Here is an 18,707-nt window from a genome sequence, read left to right as displayed (position 1 = left end):
CGCGTAAGACGTGCGACTCGTAATCCGAGTGTCGCGGGTTTGCTCCCGCGTCGCGCCAAATATGCTCGCCCTCCCAGCCGTGGGGGCGTTATAATGTGACGGTCAATCCCACTAGTCATTGGTGAAAGAGTAGCTCAAGAGTGGGCGGTGGGTGGTGGTGACTAGCTGCCTTCCCTCTAGTCTTACACTGCTAAATTAGGGACGGCTAGCCCAGATAGCCCTCCCGTAGCTTTGTGCGAAATTACAAAACAAAAAACAAACAAACAAGTTCATCATTTGTCACTGAGATATCCCAGTTTCAGAAATTTTATTTTTTATCAGTAGCATTGGACAGTAGAAAATGAAAAAAAAACACCAAAAGAAACTGGTCATCTAAGCAGGACCCATACAACTATCACGGGCAAGAAATCATTCACAAAAAGATGCCAGAACTAATTTCGTAGGATGGTGAATATTGAAGGCATAACTTCCAACCAAATTACCCAAATGTTCGAGCAGATTCTAATGCTAAAAAAACTTGCAAGGTAAATGATGTCAACTGGACAGAGGCATAGGTTACATAAAACAATGCTTAAAACCTACTTAAATTTATGCATATTTTCTTAGTTTATTCTATGTAGAGTTCTTAGTAAAGACTCGCTTTGGAGACCGTCGTATCTAGTTAGATAGAAGTATATCTCGAGAGAAGAAAATAAAGCTGTAGAACTAACACAATCTAGTAAAAGCAACTGCTTACCTTTCTTTCATTTGTTAGATAATAAAGATGTTCATTTTCAGCTCTGTTCAGTCTTATTATTTCACACACATTAGTAAAGCACGTTTCAAGTTATCAAATTCAGATTAACTCATTATCTGCTATTATTAGCACATCTGACTATTCTAGACAAGTAGTAAATAGTTACTGTCACAACAACACTCGATAAATCCAGAACAAAGAAAAGATAGAGAGAAAGGAATACAGGTTTTTGCATCTCAGAATGGCTGTTATGGGTATTAACACTTTTACTCGTATGAAAAGATATATATATATATATAAAGGAAGAAAAAGAAAAAGATGACGAAGCAAACGAATTTACTTACGCAAAAAAAAAAAAAAAAAATAAAGAAAAAAATTAAATATTTATATTTTGAAAGTTACGGTTTAAACACTGAACCAAATAAGCCTAAAAATTGTTATAAGCATTCAGTGACTACAAACAATTTTTTTTTCACATTATCTTAATTTGTCTTTTGTATTGCTCCAAATAAGAAATGTGGGAGGCAAAAGATAGAATTGAAGTGCTATTTTTATTCGTCTTTGATGTTCGGAGCAATGGACAAATTACGAGAAACGCAAAAACCCACAAAAAGCCGTCTTAATTAAAATAATTTTTATATCATTTTTATATTTACGTTCCATCATTATATACATATATATATCCCAGTTGTTGTAGTGTTATCCTGGTGGTGGATGTATACTCTAAGTGTTTAAGTAATGATTCGTTTCTATTTACTATTCACGTGGTTAAAGTTGGATAGGATGGTACTGTTACTAATGGTAATAATGAGATCAATAACCATATGGAGTTTATAAAAAAAAAAACACTTTTAAATGTATCATCTGAAGCTACTTATGTATAATCGAATGATCCCTTGAATTTTGACAATATTGCACAGGTATTATTCTAATATAGTTAGTAAGTAAGCGAGTTTACACTTTTTTTTTTTTTAATTCAATCGTATAGTATTAGTTGCTAAATTTTGTAATGTTAATGTAGTAACAGTGTTAGGTTTTAAAATGTGTATGATTGAGATTGAGGTTACCAGTCGTTACGCAAGACTTAGAATGCTATCAATATTAATTATGTTTATTTTTATAATACGTATTTTTCTTAAGCTCTTGGAACATGCCAACTTATATTTATATTATATAATTATACAGATGTGAAGTAGATTGACTGATATTAATTTGTCAATTGTATAATGTAGATATAACCTATATTAAACTTTTAGTTTTTTTATAAGTTATAACTTGGAGAAAGATGGTGTATGATGTAAATTTGACAATAGCTGTATCATATTCATAACAGTGAAGAAGAAAAATTCTGTAAATGTGTAATATAAGACTTTCTGCTGCTGTTTACAAATTACATACTCCTGAAAGTCAGTAGAATTAAAGTTAGCTGAATTTTAACAATATTTGTATCTACTAATGAGTAGTATACTGAATGAACGTTTTTGAGTACATTATTATTAACGTAATAAACAGTTATATCAGTAAAATATGAAGATTAGGAGGTAATACTGTACCATAATCCATTTCCTGCACAAATATCACCATTCAAACTTAAATCCTTCCTAATTTTTTGTTTCTATGAATTAAAAAAGCGAATTACATACTCTGTATTCATAAACATGTTTGTTTTAAAATAATTTCAAATTGTGTATTATATAGAATTTGTTTTGTCTGATGGATAAGTTTGACACTCAACTTGGTCCTCCAATGTTATTCTTACATGTCCACCCTTGAGAAAAGTAGAAACTTAAAACCTATACTGTATTTTTTAGGAATGGTTTCAGTTCAAGCAAGAGCCTTTCATTCTTTATATTTGATGCTTATCTATGTAGTTTACTTCTGTTATAGTCAATGACTATAAATGCATACAGCATTTTAAACCATATTCGTTAATTCCCCAGAGGATAAATACTTTTCTGAGTCTTGCATTCATCTTTTCATTTCTCAAAATTGGCCCATAAAAATTGGAAATTATTCAGCAATTGTTATTAGTACAGCACTGCTTAAATGCTGTATGTCTTAAACTGGAATGGAATTTTACTGCAATAATAAACATTTATACGTTTACATGTTTTAGATATACATGTTATTTTACACATAATCTCTTAAGTCTAAGAAACCACTAATTTTATGAAGTATGGCGTACTGTATTTCTGTTACATTGAAGCATAGCAATCAGTAGCTCAGTAGTTTTTCATAAAAGAAGTTAACTGTTTTAACATTGAAAACTGTAGTAAAGTATTTATTATAGAATAGCTTATAGAATAGAAATGCATTCTGTTGATATAACCTGTGAACCATAAAAATATTAGTAAAATTGTATGTGCATATACACTTGGTCATGAGGAATATACCAGCTCCAATATAGAATGTTATGGCAACACAATAATGCCAATTTTGAAACTAACTTTGTTAAATTGAAGTATAACTGTAATATTATATGATAAAACAGTGGAATTGCCAAGATCAATGTATTGGAAGAAACCATCTTTAACATTTTGCTTAACTGGTTAAATTCATTAAAACAAGTGTTCAGAATGTTTGTCACCATTCTAATTAACTACTTCCACACTTGGTGTATCATATTGCCCAACAACTAATAACTGACAATTGTGGATGGCAAGAATGTTGTGGTGAATACTGTTTGTAAGATTAACAGTCATCTGTGAACAGAAATGGTGAAACAATGGCTCAGATAGTCCACAACTAGAAATCAACAGGTGTAAGATCTCATGTCTTAATTTATGCAGGATCTTCTACTGATCATTTGTTTATCAAATACATTGTATTCTTTATGTCATTGGTAACATGGTAGTATGCCATTTTGAGTAAAAACTGACATTCTGATGCTGCTTCTGTGCAAGGTGATTAACACTGCTTGCTAAAGTGTCAATAATGTCCAATACTTACCTAAATAGTTCACAAAATAAAAAAGGTTTTGACTTTGCTCCTAAATACGTCCCCCGCTAGTACAACAGTATGTCTACAGATTTACAATGCTAAAATCAGGGGTTCGATTCCCCTCGGTGGGCTCAGCAGATAACCTGATGTGGCTTTGCAATAAGGAAACACACATTGCTTCTAAATACAACCCACACAGCCACCTTTAGGTCATGAAGAGTGTCTTTCAATGAATGTATATGGATTGGTCTCATCCAAGATGATGTAATTATGAGTGTTTATTTGTCTATGAATGTGGAAATAGACTTCTCCAGCTCACAGAATGTTGTTATGCTAATTCTTCTTAACTTGAGCTTGTGGAATAAAGTACATGGCAAAGTTCAACTACTTTTTTTTTGTCAGGAGGAAGTGGTTCATGCAGTCTTCCAATATTCTAAGAAAATGGCTTTAATATCTTGTGCATCACCTACATATCTTGTGGGGTGAGTCGATACACCTGACAACTTAATGAGTGCTGTATTCTGCTTGAGAATTGCCTTGTCTCTTGCCTAATGCCTTTTATAGAATTATTGAATCATTTTACACAGGTGGAGATGGGAGCTTTTATTGTAGTGCACTGGCCACAGGTACTTTCTTCTCACACATGTGAATGAAATAAAATGAAGCCCTTGAAGAAAGACATATAAAGCCACCCCTCCATTGTCAGTTCTTATACAGAGGAAATAATATTGAAGGTAATGTCACATGCATAGGTGGTGCCTAAAGTTTTAAACTATGCAAATCCTGGAAATGTTTTCTCCATGGCCTCATGCATGCATACATGCAACTTCACTAACATACATTATGATTTGGGAAAGTTTTGAGCAATGGAATGCATAAAGTAATTATAGTTACTCTATATATCTGTAAAGATTTGTTTACTTGAGTATTAGTGATTTTGTTACACTTCCTTTCATGTCCAAGTTAATCAGATTATTATAAAGTAAGAACAATGTATTAAAGGGTTATGATTTTAAGATTTTTCTATATGTGTATAATAAATATTGAAATATATGAATTAAATGCCTTAGGCATTTAAGACACTTGTATTTGGTAAATATGATAAACATAATACAGATAACATGTGATAATTTATTCTTCAATACTGCCCCTGCACTCACTCTTGAGAAGAGTAAACATTTAAAACTACCCTCCTGGAAATTGTTTATTTTCCTTTTAAACTCATGCAAAGTACCAACCTCCACTATGGTAGCTGTTTCATTAAGCTAGTCACCTTGTTGAAAAATAAAATTTCCTTAACTGTAATCTGGCTTACCTGTTGAAATCTTAGTTTTATATTTTTTGGTCCCATTGTTTCAGAATATTAAGTGATGCATTCATGGACCTTTCAACCCCAGAATCATCCTAGAAGCATTCCTCTAAAACTTTTACACTAAGCTTATATTGTCTATACTCTTTACATCAAAGTTATATTTCATACAACTAAGCTTCCTTGCACAATTGAAAAAATAATAATGACTTGTAATTTCTTATTTTGTTATTTCAACACCTGATAACATGTAATTGATTTGCATTTTTTTATTTCTGTGTAAGCTGTAGTCATTCACGTAATCTATATGCTTAATTTTATTAAGCTAACTAATTTTGATAATTTTCACATGTCATTTTGCAAAGCAAAAATTTTACTTCATATTTCATCTAAATAATTTTAATTTTTGTAGAAAGTTGCCAAACTCCAACCAGTATTTCATACTTAATAAATATTCTTAAACTTGTGTGATTTTATTATGATATTTATTGTAATATTTATTAGCAAATAGCAGTGAAACATATTTTCTAATTAAGGGTCATATTTTTAAGCTATATGTAATTATTTACTTACACTACGAGATGGGATGCCATAAAATTGTGCTAAGTCTTCAGAATTGCTGGGCAATAAATTTAAAGTGATTTGCTAGATTGAGTTAAATTTTATGTCCATTATCTAATGGTTAAATGAAATGTTTATATGTTTTCATTGTTTTATGTACAAAAAGAGATTGTTTTGTATGGATTCATTGAGTTTGTGACAATAAGTGTAGTATGTCGGAATAGAAAAGTTGCATGTTTGTACAAGTCTATTAAGGATGACAAATATGTAAAATTTTATTTTACAGTTATCTGTTTTAGGTATCTTTTATGGACTACTGAAGAGAAGCCTGAAGGAAGTGCATCAGAATTGTGGAGCTCTCGGTGATATTTTACACGTTTTTATGAGAGAATTACCCTGCCATATTTATATGATTATCTTAACACCTACAAGTACTAGTACATGTAATAATAACTTGTTTATGCACTTTTAATATTTTTAGCCTCATATTGAAAGCTTTCATCAAGACTTATTTATAATGATTTTGTGTATAATAAACTACTCTTTCTGGACTGCAAGATTATTAAATATATGAAAATTCTATACAAACATGAAGTTCAATGGAAACCATGTCAAAATTTTCAATAAAAAAAGTAAGGCATTACAGAAGAAGAAAAGAAAAATTGGCAATTCACAAGTATCTTCACTTAATGACTCTGTGATTGAGACACAGCTTTTGATACCAACTGATTCTGGAAACCATATGTCTGTTATTCCATCTAAAGCTTGGGATAAATTTAGAAAGGGAACATTGAAAGATGATCATGACTGTGGTTCTAAACCTGAAGAGAAAGTGAAGTTAGTGAAAAGCAAAAATACTTTAGTTTCTACAAAATGTGGTTTTTCCCAGGGGAAGAAAGAAAAGAACTCAGTTAAAGGTAAAGGTATCTTATTCAATAGAGGGATAAATAAAAGAGAAAAATGTAGGAAAAAAAGCACCTCACAAAATGGGAACATAGAGATGAAATGGAAAAGAATAAACAAGAATGCAAGAAAGCACAAAAAATATATATTGCTTGATAGTTCAGTTGTTAATACTAAAGACAAGTCAGATAATGTGTATGCATCTCTTAAAAATGAGAGTAGCAATGAAATTTCAGCCAAAATAGAGCAAACATCTTTCCAAAATGGGATTACAAGTGACATTTCAAAAAAAAAAGAATGTATCACTGACAAAAAGTCTGAAAAGAATGGAACTTTTAATAACATAGGTTACATAAAACAATCTTCACATTTGCATAAAATGAACTCCTCAGACAGTTTAAGTAAAGTGGAAAAAATGGAGCTTTTGTTGCAATGCAGGTCTCTTCCAATTTTTCCTGTTCAACAAGAACTTATAAGAGAAGCCTGGAAAAATCATTCTATTATTCTCATTGGTGAAACAGCTTGTGGAAAGACTACACAAGTACCTCAGGTAAGGTTGTTCTCATATGCTGTGCTAGTAAAAGAATATCAATGATCAGAGCAGTAACAATTGGAGATTCAAATACAGATGTAGACAAACAAATCTACACATGTTTTAGATTCTAGTTTTTATTTGTAAATGTATGTTATAAACATAAACTATAAAGCATTTTAAACACAAAAACATTTTTTCAACAGCTTGGTTTTAGACCTTTTTAATGATAAATGTATGCTTGGTTTCAAATGTAAAGATTTTAACCATAAAACCTACCAGTTAGCCCAACAAAATTAAGTGAAAATATGATGCATATAAATGCTGAATTATTTATTGAACAAAAATATTATGTGTTGCATTTAATATAATTAAAGTTTTTGTCAAATACTGAGTGTGTTCTGATGTGGCTTTTGCAAATGTTCCACGAATGACCAGTGAGAATTTAGGCTTGCTTTTTCTGGCTCCTTCTTTCACTAGGTTGTCCTCAACAGAGGAACATTTTGATCAGTCACCTCTAGTTCCTTTTTTCAGTTGGTTACTCAGGTTTGTGAGGTGTTGGGGGTTTGTCCTATTGCTTTTAACTCTACTCCTTTGTTAGCAGAAAGGGTGGCAAGTAAGTACTTGGTTTTCCTTTATTTTCCTGATATTGCTGTTTATGCTGGGAGATTTGCTGATCATTTATGAGATTGGGTGGCTATGTCTTGTTCCCACTTTTATTGGATCAGCATATTTTGTCTTATCACTACGAGGAGGAGGTCTACTTAGATTTCCCCTCGGTGTGGATTCTTGTACATGGTGAGGGGACCTCTCAGGAAAGGCTCTGTTCTTTCAATTTACCTCCTCTGGGATCTAAACATCTATACATGTTTGCTGTGCATAGTGACCCGTGATGATATTGTGTCTGATGCTGGTGTGTCCAGCCTTAACACACCATTTTGGTCTTGAATTTCTGTAGACGGGCAGCCCTGGAGTGGCCCCTTTGGGTCAGTTGGCTGGTCTACTTGGATTAGGGTCAACCAAGTACCAGTGTTGGATGTTCTCAACAGGTGTTGTGGACATTGTATCTTATGCTGGTGTTTGGGTATAATGCTCACCCTGGCATTGCTGCAGTGTCTTTGTTTGGCATTGCAGTGCACCTCCTTCATAAGGCTCCATGGTGGGTGGGGTCAGTGGGTACCGAAATATTCCTTTTTTTTATTATGGATCCTGCAAGTAAAAACTTAAATAAAATAGTGAAAAAACAGTCCATAGGTAAGTGACAACATCTTGAAGATTCTGAGTAGCAATCTTCAACATCTGTAATACATATACTACTGTACCTCATTTTCTAATACTACATTCACCTACAGACAAACCTTTACTCCTCAGTGTGGATTTCTGTATTTGGTGAGGGGACCTCCCAGGGAAGGTTCTGTTCTTTCAGGTTACCTCCTCTGGGATCTAAACATCCACCCACGTGTTTGCCATGCGTGGTGACCCGTGAAGGGGAGGAGAGGATCCTGGTGGTTGAAAGGTCCAACCCTAACACACCACTTTGGCCTTGAATTCCTGTAGACAGATGGCCTTTGGGTGGCTCACCCTTGGGTCAATCAGCTGGTCCACTTGAGTTAGAGTCAACCAAGTACCAGTGTTGGATGTTCTCAACAGGAGTTGTGGACATTGTGTCTGATGCTAGTGTTTGAGTATAGTGCTCACGAAACCCTCGCATTGTTGCAGTGTCCTTGCTTGACATTGTAGTGCATCCCCTCATAGGGCTCTATGGTGTGTGGGGTCAGTGGGCACCAAAATTTTCTTTTTTTTCCTATGGATCCTCCAAATAAAATTTAAATAAAATAGTGAAAAAACAGTCATTAGGTAAAGGACCATGTGTTGAAGACTCTTATCAGCAATCTTCAATGTCTGTATCACCAGTTTTACCTCATTTTCTCCTCCTACATTCTCTTTCAGAAAGACCTTTAGGACAAATGCCCCCCTTTTTTATTCAGAAGGAACTGGAGGGACTTGCTGGCTCTCCAAAGTCAGCAAAGAGGCTTTGATCTGGAGACATATTGGTTGAAACATTCACATCCCAACACAGTGAACTCCTCTTGAATTCAAGGGCAATTGGGGATGTACCTATTGAGGTTATCCCTCATGCTACCTTGAATTCATCATGAGGAGTTACTGTTGAGAGGGATTTGAAGAATGTCCCCTAAGTCAGTGATTGTTGCTGGTTTCTCCACTGGTTTCTGCAGTGAGGTGCATTTCCACTAAAAGATGGAGTTACACTGCCGACAAATATCCTCGTTTTGACATTTACATCACCACGTGCACCTGCCACCATTAAAGCAGGGTATCTAAATTGCAGGGTACAGCCGTACATTCCAAACCCTTTTTGATGTTTCCAGTGTCAGAGGTTCGGCCACTCAAAGACGTCATGTCGTGGTTCCCTGACATGTGCTTGTTGTGGTGGCAAAGGACCACGATGCCTGTGAGTGTGAAACGTACCTACATTATGTCAACTGCAATGGTTCTCATCCTTTCTACTTTTGTTCTTGTCCTAAATTGTTGGAATAAAAAAAGGTGCAGCATTTGAAAATGACTCATAACATTACTTATCCTGAGGCTCGGAAATTGCTGTCCACCACTTCATCTCGGACATATGCTGCTGCACATCATTCCACAACTACAGTGGGAGTGCAGACAGATCTCTCTGTGCCTCCAAGAGAATCATTCTCCAAACAAATGAAAAGCTTTTTGACCTCCATGGTTAAAAAAGTTGATGAATCAATACCAATCTCTGTTCCTCCCATACATTCCAACAAACCCCAATATCCACATCCTTTGATTCCAGGTACAGGCATTTCTTCAGATACATCTTTTTCTCCCACCCCAAGTTGCAAAACAATTATTTGTTTACGTCCTCAATCACTGGAATCCCCTTCTAACAACAAAGACCTGCCCAATTGACCCAGGGCATGATCCATAGAGGTCGAAAGACCTCCCCCAAGTAAGGACAGTAAGGAAAAAAAACGTGGTTGTAAACAGAAGGGTTCTCCAGCCAATTTGCCTATAGATCATTCAAAATAGCTTCCTTGATACAATGGAACTGTCAAGGCTTACGTTCTAATCTGGATGACATCAAAACACTGATTGCTTCCTACCATCCTGTTTGTTTTTTCTTACGAGAAACATTTCTGAAACCTGACGATAAAGTCACCTTTTGGCAGTTTTCTCTGTACAGAAATGACAGACTGTGTGATGGATGAGTACATGGAAGGGTGGCACTGTTGGTTGATCAGCGTGTGCCCACTCTGTCTTTGTTACTCAATACACCCTTGGAGGCTGTAGCCATCCATGTTTTCTTGGTCATACCATCACTGTTTGTTCTCTCTACCTGTCACCTGGAGAGACATATGATCAATTAGACCTTGATGCTCTCATTGAACAGTTGCCATCTCCCTTTCTAATGCTGGGGGATTTAATGGACATTATCCCCTATGGGGAAATGCTGTTATTGATAGGAGTGGTTGCTCTGTAAAGCATATGCTCTCTGATCACAACCTTTCTCTTTTCAATACTGGTTCTTCCATGTATTTTCACGCACCTAGTCAGTCCTTTAGTGCTATTGATCTCTCGGTTTGCTCCCCTTCATTATTCTCTCATTTTTCATGGAGGGTTGAAAATAATCCACAAGGCAGTGATCATTTTCCTATACTTTTGAGAGAGATTGGCCGTGGCCGATGCCACCCTACCCACGTGCTTTGGTGGAAGCTGGATCAGGCAGACTGGTCCACTTTCAGTGCTCTTGCAGAACTTGATCCTGCCATCGTCAGTCAGCCATCAGTAGACGACTGTGTGGCAGCAGTAACTGACTGTATTAGACAAGCAGCTGCTCAGTGTGTTCCTAAAACCTTGACACGCTTTCCATTATATTCTCGTTTGTGGTGGAATCCTGCCTGCCACGTGGCACGGAAGGCTCAAAAACTGGCCTGGAATTCTTTCCGTAGATATCCCAAACTTTCAAACCGCATCACTTTCCAACGGGCCCGTGCACATGCTAGGTGGGTAAGACATCAAAGCCAGAAGGAACCTTGGATTAAGTTTACAATTGGCATATCTTCTACCACCAGTACCAAGGTCATATGGGACAGGGTTCGAAGGGTCAGTGGGCACTACAATTCTGTCCCTCTCTTGATCTTAATCTCTGATGGCCAAGAAGTAGCTGATGTCCAGAGCATTGCCGATACTCTAGGTGAAAGCTTTTGCCAGGTATCTAGCACTTCTGCTTGTTCCTCCACCTTCTTGGCCATCAAGACTCGGGCAGAGCATTCACCTCTTTCCTTTCAAACTAACTGTCTCTTTGACGATAATCATACCTTTACACTGATGGAACTGAAACTGGCCCTTCATCAGTCTGGTAGTACATCGGTTGGACCTGATGATGTGCACTATGAAATGCTGCACCAACTATCTTCTACTTCTCTTGCTATTTTTCTGATTGTTTTTAACCAGATCTGGCAGGAGAATGTATCTCCTAATGCCTGGTGCTAGGCTATTATCTTACCTTTCTCTAAGCCTGGGAAAGATCCCAAGATTTCTTCAAACTACTGTCCAATTGCTTTGACGAGCTGTCTCTGTAAGACCTTAGAGAGGGTGGTTAATGCTCATCTTGTTTGGTTCCTCGAATCAAACAACCTTCTCTTGCCCACCCAGTGTGGGTTCTGACGACAGCACTCCACCATGGACCACCTGATTCGACTTGAAATGTCAATTAGAGAAACCTTTCTCGAGAGACAACATCTTGTATCAATATTCTTTGACTCTGCACTGGGGCTTTCTGCACCTCCCCAGTTCAGAGCTTATATGTAGAATCTCATGAACCTTCTTTGCACCTTTGCTATTTGCAACTGTCTTTACTATGTTCTTTGAAACTTTTTTCCTTACCAAAGCATCCCATCTGGAGTTGTATTTTCCTTCCTCATTGGCCCATACTTTTTCAGAACAGATTATCTGCCATTACTCCTTTTGGCCTTCGCATCCAGGCGCAATTAAATGAATTGGGTCTGTCTTTGGATAACATTGCAGTATCCACTGGTCAGCTCATCCCACCATGGCTTATTGGGATCTCAGAAACCTGTAGTACATCTTATAATCCCACATTATAGCTTGTATCCTGGGATCTTTTCAATTAGTACAGCATTTTTGTTTAATTTAATTTTCTTTTGATTTGTTTTTTAAATTATAACAAACAAACTGATACATATGTATATATAACATTGTGGTCCAATAGCCCTTGCCAACAATATGGGATATAAAGACCAAGACTGTTTAATTTCAACCCTGAGTTATGGAATCTTTGTTATCTGGTTGGGGCTCTCCTATAATAGAGATTACTCATGTACTGTTCTACCTTTGATAATTACCAGGTGAAGAGAATAGTTATACTGGATGTAATGCAGTTACTCTCACTCGGGTACCATTCTTGGTTCATCCATGATCTATATATATAGATGTTTTCTGTATGGATATTCCCTTTACTGGCCTCTCCACCTTCTCAGTGTGAGATTTTAGTTATACTGTCAATATGTTTTGGAGGTTAACATTTTCCTAAACTGAAAATATATATCCAATAATATTTACTTCTGCTGACATTCTCCTGCCCTACCTCCCCACTAAACGTCAGTTGATGTCTCGAAAAAGTTATTATATTATTGGAATGAGATACTTATATACAACATCTAGATAGAGGATGTATTGAAGTTTGTAGAGAATTTTGCAACTTATAATTTGCTCTGGATACTTGAGTGGGTTTTAAAAGACTGGAACAAGAGTTTTCAATGCTTAGATGGACAAAGAGTGGAAACCATGGAGGTTGAGAAATATCTGTTGTCAGTGGAGCTAAGTATTATTGGAAATTGATTTTCACTTTAGAAAAATGTTAATTCTGGAAAGATGTGGCAGGAATGGTTAATTTAATTTTAATAGTTTGTTGTATAGATTTAAGTTAAATTTGTGTCTTTCTGTTTGGGGTGATTTTGATATCTGACCGTAGTTTATTATTGTACATTTAGTGAAAGAGAAAAACTTTTTAAACACATTGCATATACCAATTGTTTCTGTGCTTATTATATAATGCTCTATTAAGAACATTGCACAAATGTAACTGTACATATTTAGGGTGCTATTAGACACTTCTTGAAGATTGCACTGTTTGATATAATGCAGTAACTTAGAGTTCAAATGTCATTTATTGAATTGTTCACAAATTCATTATAGGTTTTCTATGAGAAGTATGCTTTAGAAAATTCAACTTTTTGTTGCCAAATAAGAAATTGGTCAATTTAGCTAGTTTCTATTAAGTGTTTACGTAAGCAAATAGCTACATACTTTACATCTTGTGCTGTAATGTGTTGGCACATTTTTTTTTTTTTGCATTGAATAATCATGCATATGCTATGTTTTTGTCTTTCAGTTTTTATACACTGCAGGTGTTCACAATAACGGAATGATTGGTATCACACAGGTAAGGCGTATCATGTACTAAGAATTTAATTGAGTAGAGTTTGGAGAAATTAATTGAAGTGCTAATATATATTTTTGTTATTTGTGATGTGTATAAATATACTTGTATAGAAATTGATACTAAAATCTAGAAAACAATTTTTTTTTAAGTCTGAAAAGGTGTATTTACTTGTTTCATATTTCTGAAATTATTAATAAATTCTAATATTTGGTTATTTTGCATGGTGGTGAACTTTTGGCATAATTTAGTCTTAGAATAATTAATTGTATGGAATATGAATAAAATCAGATGGATTTATGTGCATAATTTCATATGATGTTGTGAGTTTCAATTGATACAATGCTTGTTCAAGTAACATTTTCTCCTACAATATAGCCTCGTAGGGTAGCTGCTATAACAATAGCAGAACGTGTGTCTCTAGAAATGGGAGTAGCTCTTGGTGACTTGGTAAGTTTTTATGTATGATACATATTAAATATTGAAATGTTTCTCAAGATTTTGAAACTACAGCAAACACAATATAAGGATAAGAGGAATAAGTTTTTTGTATTTAATATGATTTTAATTTGATTTTGAGGTATAATTCTTTACTGATCACTGATAATCTAAAATAAAAAAATAAATAAAAAATGCTGCTTGTATAACATGTATTGTCACAATTAATTATTTTATTGTTAAACAGATTTGTTATTTATTTGTGAATTTCTTTTATTTAACAATACATGAATTTCAGTGAAAAAAGATATTGAGGCTTGTGAGAAAAGAGTACTGGCAAACTATGTTGAAATACCTTTAATTTTAACATATGTTTGTATCGTATGTGTGAATGTGGCAAAATTGGAAGTTGGTTTTGTTTTTAACATAGTTATGTGTATGAAAATATTTCATTAACTAAAGAAAAAATATTGTATCTCTTTGTCTGTGTTTCTATAAAGAAAATATATATTTATGTATGTATAGTAAGAGTTTCTGATACTGTTATACAATTCAATCTTTCATATCTTATGTGTATTAACTATTCTCCTACAACTGGTAACAAAGCTCTAAACAAACACCACTCCATTTTTGTGATAAGGAAGAGGCATTTGAACACGTTTAAAAGCTAAATATTTTTAGTATTTACTCTTGTATTTTTTCTGCCATTCAAGAATATTGTGAATTAAGAAAGTTAATGGATATCGAGAACTAGAAAGGTATTTTTTAGAGTTAGTGAAATATAATATCTTTGATCATATATGTAACATGATGAAAATATTCAAAAATTTACTGAAAAAATGGAAAAGAATGTTTAAATATTAGGTAATATTCTTTTAATTACGTGAATGAAATGTATACGTTCCGAGAACATGCATTCTGTGCAAGTTGTCTTTATGTGTGGTTTGTATTTATTGGCTTTCATGTTATTTCTGAAAAAACTATTTTTAGCTGAGATTTAGTATGTCAAATTTATATTTGCAACAGTTGTTGCATTCTTATGTACATTTTGTATTGAAAATGCCAAGTGTAATATCAAGTTGAAGTGCTGTTTTTTATTTTATTAATACAAAACACAGTATATTCTTTCTCTTTAGTCTAGCAAAGGTGAAATCATAAGTATTTTGAATATTATTTATGGCATGATGTTTTTTGAAGGTAGGTTATTCAGTTCGATTTGATGACATGACTTCAGAAAAAACAAGGATCAAGGTAAGATTTAAATGTGTATAATTTCTAATGAGTTTACCTATACACTAAAGTTTTTATAGTAGATTTAGAGAATAGGTATTTAGAGCAATTATTAGAGTTAATTTTGACAGAACTGTTAGATGTTTGTCTGAATATTAAGCATTGTTTATCTGCTTTATTATAGTTAAGATGGTATTGTTTATTCTGATCCAGAAGATTTGTAATGGTGCATATGTTTCTCCTCTAAAGACAAAACACATTTCCATAACCACTTAAGAAATCAATGTTTCTTTTGTTTTTTGCAAGTTTTTGTTCTTTTGTATACCAGACTATAAAAAGTTTTCCTTTCATATTAGATATAGCTACAATATAGATACAATCTTCAGTTCACGTACTACATTAGAAAAACGGTATGTTTTGTATGTTTAATATCATTTACAGCTAGAAACACAATAACAATTACCAGCTCTTGTACTACAGTAGACAAACATTATTCTTTGTATGTTTGATATCATATAGAGCTACAAACACAACAATCATTGGTCACATTAGACAAACATTATGACTTTCATGTTTGATATTAGGTATAACAACAAATACAAATAACAATCTCCCATTGACCTAAAATAAAAATGAGTAAACTTTACATTCAGTATATATGTGTGTACACATATCTTTTACCAAAAATAAAATAGAAATTGCATTGGATCTATCAGTATGTATGGCTTCTGTATCAATAACCTAGTCTATTCATTTACGTTGTGAAGGTAGAAGTTTTTTACTACTTAACTACAAATGTAGGCTGAGTAAAATTTTCTGTTTATAGAAACTCAAACAATTAAGGAAAAACTATCAATATGTGTATCAGAATTGATAAATTCTATATATCTAGAGATGACCAAGGTATTCGACAGGTATAACATAAATATGTAAACACACACACACACAGAGAGAGAGAGAGAGAGAGAGAGAGACAGACAGACATATATATAGCAATAATGACAGAGTTTTACTTTAAAAGATGTTTGCCACTCATGTTTACTGTTTTTTCTATCCAAGAAGTTTAACAATATGACAAGAAATGGTTGTTTTAGTGGAGATAACTCTACAATTGCTTTATCACTAATGTCAGCTTAGACCTAAATCAAATCTGTATTTCTGGGTAGTGCATGGTGTCATAACTTAGTTGTAATAACTGGAAGTAATTTAAAAACAAATCATAATTCTAGTGTAAATGATGCTATCATTATCTTTTGATGTTGGCTTTTTTTCACAGAAATTACCAGCTGATAATTGTTTAATTGCAAATAACTGAAATGCACAGTATACTCAATGCTTGTACACTATACAGTTACTGTTTTAGGGAAACAACCTCTGTATTATGCATAAAGTGAAGGAGAAAAAAAAGTACACATCAAATTTTATTACACACAAACAGTTTGTCCCTGAAGAAGAAAGGTCCACCTTTTAAAATTGTATGGGTTATAGGGTTTTTATTTCATTTTTGTGTATAGTTGTATTATCCCTGTATTTTTGTTTACATTTTTTTGGCACTACCATCCTACATTAATTTACATTTACAAAATATTTTTTTATTAAATGTATAACATGCAAGTCCAAAGAAATGTCATGAAACACTAGCACTTTCAACAGGCAGGTTTGTGTTCTTTAGGATTACAGAAAAAATGAGGAAATAAAGTGTAAAGAAGAGAAACAAGTTAAAAAATAAAGTTAGTTTGATTGGCTGGGCTATTGTTATGTTATTTACATGATGTATACATTTGTTGCCCTGGACCTGGTTGAAGGCTGTTTACAAGGTTAGAGAAACATAGAAAAACATACCAGTGCTATTTATTTGTTTTATTTTTGTGAATGTATATGTTTTAGTTTTCTATTTAATCCAAAATAGATGCACTTTTTTGCATTGTATGGTGTTTCATGTAATAAGCAATCTCTTTCTTTGTTTTGTATAAATTTCACTTGCATTTGGCAAAGCAAATACTAATAGTTTATCAACTTATCACCATTCTTTAGACACTATTTCACACTTCCTTCTTGTATCACTTTAGATAAACATTATGCTTTGTATGTTAGATGTCAGACAGAGCTATGATTTCATTGAGTTTCTTTGAATTTGATTTTCCAAATTGTTTGGTTTTGCATTGTTTTAATTTTTTATTATGAACATGTGTATGTACTTGCATAAACTTGGAGTAATTTTGAATCTGCATGTCACCTGGAACAAATGAAGTTTAAAAGTACTTGTTCTCTACCTGCTTGTGGTTGTCATTCAAAAATAAATAGATACAAAACTATTTTTATAAATGTATTTAATGTAGAATTTATATAAATTGAATAAGTTGTATATTAATAATGTTGTTACCTGTTTATCTTTTTTGATTTTCTGTTGGTCTAGATTTTGTTCACTGAAGCAGTTACATAACTCATTCAAAAACCCATACATTTCACCCACTTAATCATGACTCTCCTTTGAATAATGTATTACAGGCCATACTGTTCATGAGTACTAAGTATTGTTACTTGATTTCATGGATTAGAGATATACTTATCTAGTTTTTCAAAGGAAATAGTTTAAAAAACATTCACTATCAACAAGAAGAAAAATGTTATTAGAAAATAAAGAACTCGCAGATCTAACTACTTACGTTTTTTTAAACTTACTATATTTATTTCTCAGTTGTGATTTTATCCCATCACATCTTTAAAACCTGTAAATATCAAAACTTCTTTAACAAATAATTGACAGTTTGTTGTCATCAATCTGAACTATGATCCATCCTTTTAGTGTTTTTAAAAGTTTTTGTCCCCATAGACAACCAACTTATCTTCAGCCAGTTCTCTCCCATCAAGGATAGGAGACCTGATAGTCAGTTAAGGTCTCAAAATCCTTGTGGTTTTAGATCATTATGGTCAAAATTTTTGTACTAGTCTTTCCATTATATATATATAAAATTCTTAGGCAGTTAGAAATTACAATTTTATAAAACAGGGTTATATGACCACATATTAAACTGATATTGTTAATAATTCAAAGTCAAGCATTACAATAGATAAAATCTTTTTCCAAATACCTTGTATGGCCAAAACATATATAAAAAGTCTACTAACAAGGATAACATGCATGTTTTTGTTTTCATAAAGTATTCTCACTTGACTATCCAACTTTGGTAAAGATATGTTCCTGCTCTTAACTCATCTACACTTACATTTTTTCAGTTGCATGTCATAATATTTTGATTCATCTATAAACATTTGTCTGAAAAATATGTACCATAATAATAATAACTGTTTCTATGTTTGGAAATTAAACTGGTAGACTAGAAAAAGGAGTGTATTTTGGTCATGAATATTTTTGGACTAGGGTTAAACATTTTTCAAAGGTAATGGGATTTTCTTTTTTCAGTACCAAACTGATGGAATGTTGTTGAGGGAGTCTATATCTGATCCTTTGTTGAAAAGGTAAATTTCACTTCTTGTTTTTTTCATTTTGAAAATATTGACAAGAAAGCATTTACATATGTAGAATAAGATT

General features: G+C 33.4%; 1 protein-coding gene across 8 annotated transcripts in view; it reads left to right on the top strand.

Moving 5' to 3' along the window:
• The first annotated feature begins 1,402 nt into the window (after window positions 1-1,402).
• The window catches only part of ath (ATP-dependent RNA helicase DHX33), a 57,897-nt gene continuing 40,592 nt past the window's right edge, over window positions 1,403-18,707 (top strand). For 2 of the 8 annotated variants that reach the window (XM_076455113.1, XM_076455108.1), the window contains exons 1-6: window positions 1,432-1,656; window positions 5,846-6,999; window positions 13,439-13,489; window positions 13,865-13,936; window positions 15,122-15,175; window positions 18,579-18,634. In XM_076455113.1, coding sequence (XP_076311228.1) covers window positions 6,136-6,999; window positions 13,439-13,489; window positions 13,865-13,936; window positions 15,122-15,175; window positions 18,579-18,634 — 1,097 coding nt within the window. In that variant the 5' untranslated portion in view covers window positions 1,432-1,656; window positions 5,846-6,135. Of the gene's footprint in view, window positions 1,677-4,263; window positions 4,411-5,832; window positions 7,000-13,438; window positions 13,490-13,864; window positions 13,937-15,060; window positions 15,176-18,578; window positions 18,635-18,707 lie in introns of those variants that run through there. The other 6 variants (XM_076455115.1, XM_076455109.1, XM_076455111.1 and 3 more) reach the window with 5 other exon arrangements.

The sequence above is a fragment of the Tachypleus tridentatus genome, chromosome 9, assembly GCF_004210375.1.
Source record: "Tachypleus tridentatus isolate NWPU-2018 chromosome 9, ASM421037v1, whole genome shotgun sequence".
In the NCBI taxonomy this organism is placed as follows: domain Eukaryota; kingdom Metazoa; phylum Arthropoda; class Merostomata; order Xiphosura; family Limulidae; genus Tachypleus; species Tachypleus tridentatus.
The sequence above is the reverse complement of the archived record's forward strand: the minus strand, read 5'-3'. Positions and strand labels throughout refer to the sequence as shown.